Raw genomic sequence first — 7,161 nt, forward strand, 5'->3', positions numbered from 1 at the left:
ACAGAGACCATCAGAAGTCAGGGCCCCAAGTCCCCACCCAGTCACTCCCTGTTGGGGGGATTGAGGCACAGAATGCCTGGGAAGGAGGTCTGTTTGGTCTCCCGGTCTGGTTCTGGGCTCCCATAAGCTGCGCCTCAGTTCCCCTCAGAGACTAAACTATGTGTTTTTGAAGACTCCTCCGTTTGCCATGCCTGTTTTACACTTGATTGGAGCGTTAGCAAGACCCCCCACATGTGCAGAAGAGAGGGCTGACCTAGGTAATGGTCACCACCTCTGCTCTCTGGGAGGAAGGGAGGAAGGAAAAATCGTGCTGTCAGCCCAGCAGAGCCTCAGAGAGGTAAAGGGTCTGAGGCCCCATAGTATGGCTACAGCAGCCCCCCCCCCCCACTGTCAGGTGAAATGGTCAAGTTCTCCATTATTATTATAATTCAGCCTCAGTTTGGACCCGGGCTCTTCTCTGCTATTCAAAGTTGGCAAGAGGGACTGTGCAGAGAATAGAGTTCCAGATGAGGAAATTGTGTCACTGGGCACCCCAGACTCAAACCCACCCCAAGTCACTCCCAAGTTCTTTGTTGCTTGGCCTGTCCCTCCCCTCGCCCTTCCTGTACCCAGGGTGACCTGCATGGTGTGAGTCAGGCACCCATCACCATCCCTAGAACCTCCGTACCCAGTCACACACTGTGCTCCCCCAAAGGTGGGCAGGGCTATGTGAGAGGAAGCTCGGGTTCTGGCTGCTGCCAGCAGTGTCTGCTGGTCCTCGATGCGGAGATAAGTCCTTTCTGTTAGACACTGTCTCTGTGGCTGGGACAGGCTTGCCCAGAATCCAGTAGTTGGGGTCCCAAAGGACAGTTGATGGGTGAAGTGTCCGTGGCTGATGTCTGAAGTGACCTGAGCCTGGACATGCCTCAGAAATCATATTCAGTTTGGTGCTTTCGTGGGGGCCAGGAAGATCAGGGGAGCCTGGCCTGGGTCACGTGATCTTTTGATCCCGAAAACCATTCGGAACTACAATGGCTCAGCACTTGGATAACCTCTTACTTTAGAACGGCAGCTGAAGAATGTCCCAGACAGTTCTCTTGGAGTCCCCGATCAAGAGAAGGACTCTTGACACCACGGTGGCTCTGTGGAAACAGAGCCAAGAAGCCAGGGCATTGCCCCGAAGCGTATTCCTCTTAGGGGGAAACCTCAGAGGAGACTTGCACCATAACCACCAGTGAGCCTTCTAGACAGCAGGGAAGTAGAGTGAGCTGGAGGCCAGGCATCCTCAAGTGGGCACTGCCAGTTTTAAAGACAGCTTTGCGATACCTGACAGGGCACCGGGGCAGAGGGATGCTCTGTGCATAAGTGGAAGATGTCCTGGGATGCACTGTGGGTTGGCTAATCCGCTCTGTCGGACCCTCAGGCCCACAGAGGAGCAAGACGGGTATTTACATGTGTGTTGCGAAGCAATAAAAGCTCCTTTCCAGACCTGCTGGGCTGAGATGCAGAGATGGTCAGACAGTCAGGGGGACTGGCAGGCTGGGTTGGGCTGCAGTGGTCTTCAGATCAGCGGAGACCCTGTCACCACCTGGAGAAGCTCATCAAGCGGCTCTTGAAATGACAAGGACGGAGAGGTCCAACCACCCTACCTGGATCCCAGGCAGGATGAAGGGGAGGAAGGATGTTTCAGGGGAGCGTGGGGTGGGGGTGGGAGACGAGTCGTCGGGCCCCTCTGTCTGTCTGTCTGTCTCGGGGGTTGGGAGGCCGCCTCCCTCAATGATATGTGCTGTAAGTGCTTGGCGCCCACGTGGCTCTGAGGGTCAGTGACGGTCATAGGCGGCGGCTGTGGCCGGTGGGGCCGCTCCTCGGGCTGCAGCGCTGTAATAGTATGGGGAGCCTAGAAGACACAAGAGAGCACTGAGGTGAGACCTGGGGCCCCCTGTCCACGGGTCTCCCCGCCTCTGTTTCCTGTGTCCTCTCAGGCACTGTCCACTCTCCTTTAGCCCCCTATCCTGATCAGGTCTGACTAGAGCCGCCTGCAGGCTGAAGGCGGGATTCTGTCCTGGCTGGTTACACACGGCCTCCCCTTCCTTCTGCGTGGCTTCTGTCTGCTTCCACGTCATTGAGAGGAACTGAGTAGTTGCCCCTATGAACCACCAAGCCCAAAGCATTCAATATCTGGTCTTGTGAAAGCCATCTGAGGCCTTCCCTGTAAGAGTAAGTGTTTAGGGTTTTCTCTGATTGAGAAGTAGTCGGTAGTCCAGCCTTGGCTAACCCCTCCAGGCCACACTGACCATTACTCCAGCCATACTCCACACTACACCCAACGCTTATGCCTGACACCATCATCTTTACATGCCGGTTGTTTCATTCAAATGTATGGGGCAGGGCCAGGGACTCCATTTATCAGACTCGGGACTCCTTCCTGGAGTTCCCAGCCTGTGTCCACACCCCCCTTCCTGTCTAGACCTCCTTCAGGTCCCAGGGCCCTGCCTGCCTCCTCTGGGACCCCTCTCCTGTGGGCCCAGTTTCTCTCCTTTGTGCATTTCCCCTTTCCCAGGGCAGAGAATCCTAAACAGGCAGGGCTGGGCTCTGGCCTTCTCTCCATTTACTCCCAGTTTCCAGCTAAGGGGAATCTGACCCAGACATGTCTGTTCACATGTATAATCCGGGGCTTGGGAGCCTGAGGGAAGAAGATTGCCAAGAGGCCAGCCTACATAATGAGATCCTGTCTTAGAAAAAAAAAATAATAAAAGGAATCTGTGCGCTGGAAAGCTGGGTTTTCAGTAAAGCTCTGGTGACCACTGACAGAAAGTGGGATTGTTCTGGGCTGAGGCACGGACATGGAGCCCTGGTGGCTGTGTGGGGGACAAGGGCTCTTCCTGTGACCTCAGGACAGAGTGGTCCCTGGGTTCCTCTCATGCCTCTGGACTATTTTTGTGTTTTGGGCACAAATCTGCAGTAGCTACCAGAAGTTCCGTCTATACCTAGGGACTTGGGGAGCTGGGGGTGGGTGGGAATTGGGGGTCCATGGCTGGATTCTCAGAACCACAGAGGTTAGAGCTTCAAATCTTCCACAGTGAGGAGGAGATGGGTGATCAGCAGAACAAAAAACCTGTTCAGGTCACAGAGCCCCTCCGTGCCAGAGCCTGGCCCTGACCCCAGGATGTGTGCCCTTGGTGAGGGGTTCATCCACCTCCACACAGCTCAAGGCCCATACAGGGCAGGCTCATTGCATCAGACTCAAGTTCAGCCCCTACCAGCCAGTCTTGTTGGGGTGGGCCTGGTGACCTTAATTCCCAGAGGAGTCAGCTTGGATTTGTTCAGAAGTGTCACTCAAATCCAAACCAGTCACGATGGTTCTCCCAGATACCCTAACTAGGAGCTGAGCCCCTAACTGGGGTGGGGGTAGGGGCAGGGTTTCTTCACAGGCCCAACCACACCTTGGTGAAAGGCAAGCGACTTTATCTCCCAGGACTCAGTCGCTTTTGTCTCTAAAAGGGGGATCTGGGCAGAGCAAACGTGAGGTCACTGTAGAAATGGTTGCTTCCGTCTGAAGACTTACATTCACTAACTTTAGCAGGTAGGAACTATTATTGTTCCTCTTTATGGATGAGGACGCTTGGCCAAACCCATGTCTAATAAGCAGTGGGGTAGAAGAACACTTTAGCATCTAGACTCCTATCCACTCCTGCCCAGGACTCCGGCAGGGGTATAGCATGGTCCCTCTCCTTGCTGTTCCACAAGGCCCAGGCAAGCACAAGTCAGTCAGTCTCCTGCTGCCTTTAAGGTCACTCCCACACCCCAGCCCTGACTCAGAGCCATCTGTCAGTCTCTTTACTTTCCTCTGTGGGAAGGGACCGCGATAGGGTGGGGGTGGAGCTTATTCCCTACAGGTCTGGGGATTTCACAAGAACATGAAAACCATAGGGGTGGCCCTCACAAAGAGGTGGAAAGTGGAGGGGAAGGCTCCAGAGGCCTCCCGAGGTGAGGTTTCAACTCCCTTCAGGGCCACCCCTCAGGGCCTAGCCAGCCTGCATAGAGGCACTGGTTGAGGGTTTGATTTACCACAGAAAATGAAAACATCACCTCGCCAAGCACTCTGTCTTCTGTGCCCATTAGACCTTCATCTAGAATAAACTTGTCCTTCTTTCTGTCATTTTTCCTCTCTAATTCACATTATCATCAATTTACCTCTTGACACAGCCATTCCAGGCTGGCTCAGGGCTGGTTCCTGCTCTAATCCCTTTATGGCGGCCACAGGCGCCCCTATTCTAATCCTAATTGACCAGGGCTGGCTTTTCTGTTGCCAGCCCTGCCAGCTCTGCCTGCCTCCGCGGGGGAGGGGGGCTCCCCAGCCTGGGGGACCCTACAGGATGGGGTGCTGAGCACGGGACTGCCAGTGTTGTGACTGTGTTGGTAAAGGAGGCTGGGCAGCAGGGGTCTCTGAGGGCCAGTGCAAGGCTGTCTGAGCGGGAGGAGTGCGCTGTGGACGCGCCTTCAGGGGCTCTCCGGGACCTAAGGACACACAGGACAGGTCACCAAATTCCTGGCCTCCTCCACCCCAAATCAGAGAAATCATCAGACTGGATCTTTGTAGTCTGAACCCATGGGATTCGTTTGCCCAAACCGCTGAGAAGTCTGTGGCAGGGCCGGCATGGTGGTAGCAGGCCGGAGCTCTCTGCAAAGCTGTGGTCAGGTAAGGCATGTGTCTTCTTCATCAACATGCAAGCGGGATCCCAAAGGGTTCAGAGCCTGTGTCTCAAGAGGTTCATGTTCAGTGCCTGTGTGAGAGGCTACCATGGTAACCACCCTCATTTTACCCCAGAGCCAACTAAGGTATATATAGGCTGGTGCATGGCCTAATGGAGCCAGGTTATAGACTCAAGTGTTTCTCATGTTTGGAGCTGCCCTACATGACGAATACTCCTCTTACACTGTCACTTTGCCTGTGTCCTGAGTCACCTTCCCAGCTTCCCTTGCTGCCAGGGCTCTGGCATTTTACTTGGAAGCTGCCCGATAGACTCTCTTGCATTGGGCATTGGTTGCAAAGGCTGCAACTTAAAAGGAATGGACTGCAGACTCCATTCAGCAGGAACAAGTGTCGGAGACCTCCGTGGCCGAATGGTGGGAGGGGACGCCCTCCAATGCTACCGAGCACCGAGGGAAAGTCGCATCGTGGCATAATTGGTGGACTGGAGCTGACAGCAGTGGAGATGCTTACAGCACAGCCTGCAGTTCGAATGGGTGTGCTCCTGGCTCTGTCCCATGCCCATCCACCGAGTCTGCCTGAACACCCCTGGTATCCTTTACTAAATATGTGTTGCCTAAACTAGCCAGCATGGATTCTGTTGTTTGCAGCTATAAGTCATTAACCCGGTTTTCAAAACCAGCTGGCTGTCATCACGTGCAAGGCTTTAGTGCTGGGGTGGGGGTGGGGCTCTCATCTGTTTGTACAGAGGCACAAGCCCCTCCCAGCTGTAGCTGTTCAGGTTGAATCCCAGCACACACAGCCTAAGGATACAGTCTCTGGGGCCAAGGGGACACCTTGTCTGACATTTGCTCGTGTGTGACCTAGGGCGAATGAATCTGCCCACACTTCTCTGTCTCTCAGAGGTACCAGGATGCCTCCCATAGGGGTTTTGAAAGGAGGATACGAGACATGTTTCCTCAGTGCCTAGTACAATTAGTAAATGCTCACTTAAATAATCCGAGTTCTGAGTCAGCTTCCTCCTCTCTCCCCTTTCTCTAGCCCTCCTGAAAGCCCTCAGGACTTAGCACAGGTACACCTGTGCTTTCTTACCCCCCAGCCTGTGTGCTCCCAGGGCCAATGCCTTCACATAAAGCTGGGAACTGGGCTTTTACTCAGACTTGAGCAGAAAAGTCTCAGATCTCCACTCCCACCTCTATCCACTTAGACACGCCACTGCCCTGAGATCGGTTCCAAACTTCTCAGCCTGGTTCCAAGTCCCTCATCTGTGCATATCCCACAACCACCCCAGCTCCTGTGCCACCACTGTGTGGTTTTGTCATCACCGCAGTGTCCCTTAAGTCCCTAGAAGTGAGCATCACTGCTAATCTCTGAGAAGCATTGTAGGAAGCACACACGGTAGGTCCTCTTGGCAGGGCTTTGTGCCACCCACCGGCTGGATTTCTGCCCTTCTTTGTGCGACCTAGGACTTGAAGTAGAAGCCCTGGGTCAGTGTGGCTTCAAACAGAGCCATTCCCACAGGCCCAAGACCAACTTTGAGCCACATTCTCTGTGGCTCTCCCTGTAGGACTAGGACTAGGGCTCAGTCAGAGGAAGGATTCCAGGAGGGACTCCTGAGTTTGAGCCTCAAACTATGGCCTCTCTGCTACATCTGCAGGGAGACATGGTCATTCTCATGTCTTCCTGACTGAGATGGACAGCTTGGCCAACTTAGAGTCCCTGTGAGGGGACTTGCTCAACGCTTAAAATGATTTTGACCAATCAAAAGAGAGACACCAACCCGAAAACTTAAGACCCCTGGGAAACCAGATCTCTGTAAGGCAGGCTAGAGCTCTCCATCACACAGGGACATGGAACACCAATTGGCAGTGTTCCTTGTTGCATCTACAGTTGTGTGTGACATACCAGAATGCTTGGGGGTAGCCTAGGGTACCAGGAGCATACCCCACGCGTGGCTCTCAGGGTAGTAAGAGAGATGTAGCATCCACACTGTGTGTCTGTCTTATTCAGACTAGATTGGGGAGGGAACCACGGTTTGGCAACTTGAATGTGAAGACTTCGGGATAGTGCTTTTCTGACAAAGTCTATGGTTCTTGGTCCTAAAATAATTAAGGATTCGAGGGAAGTAGCAGGCTTTCACTGACAGAGGCCTGGTTAATGTGGACAGAGAGGCCAGAGCTGTCTCAAAGCTTCCTCCACTTTCCTTTCACTGGTCCAAACAGAACAGCTTTGGCTGACTGTTGGGCGAGGTCAGTATTGGAATCTGCAAGCTGATTGGCTGATTCTCCATGCTAAGTGGTGACCTCTGCATCCCCGTCCTCTGTTTTAAGTTAGTTTAACTTTGGTGGGCACTCATCAGCTGGCTTCATGTAGGTTTAGGTCAACAAAACAAAGTGCTCTTCTTGAGCCTTGGAGAACAATTAGGCTGTGTGTGTGTATGCGTGTGTGTGTGTGTGTGTGTGTGTGTGTGT

The 7,161-nt window shown here is 53.6% G+C and overlaps 1 protein-coding gene across 4 annotated transcripts in view; it reads right to left on the minus strand.

Annotated features, from left to right (window-relative positions):
• Positions 1–1,790: 1,790 nt before the first annotated feature.
• Pax5 (paired box 5) overlaps positions 1,791–7,161 on the minus strand; it is a 179,160-nt gene continuing 173,789 nt past the window's right edge. For 2 of the 4 annotated variants that reach the window (XM_021222113.1, XM_021222112.1), the window contains one exon: positions 1,791–1,876. In XM_021222113.1, the coding sequence (XP_021077772.1) occupies positions 1,800–1,876 (77 nt within the window). In that variant the 3' untranslated portion in view covers positions 1,791–1,799. The remainder of the gene's footprint in view (positions 1,877–7,161) is intronic. The other 2 variants (XM_021222111.1, XM_029533308.1) reach the window with 1 other exon arrangement.

Source organism: Mus pahari, chromosome 22 (genome assembly GCF_900095145.1).
Source record: "Mus pahari chromosome 22, PAHARI_EIJ_v1.1, whole genome shotgun sequence".
Lineage (NCBI taxonomy): Eukaryota > Metazoa > Chordata > Mammalia > Rodentia > Muridae > Mus > Mus pahari.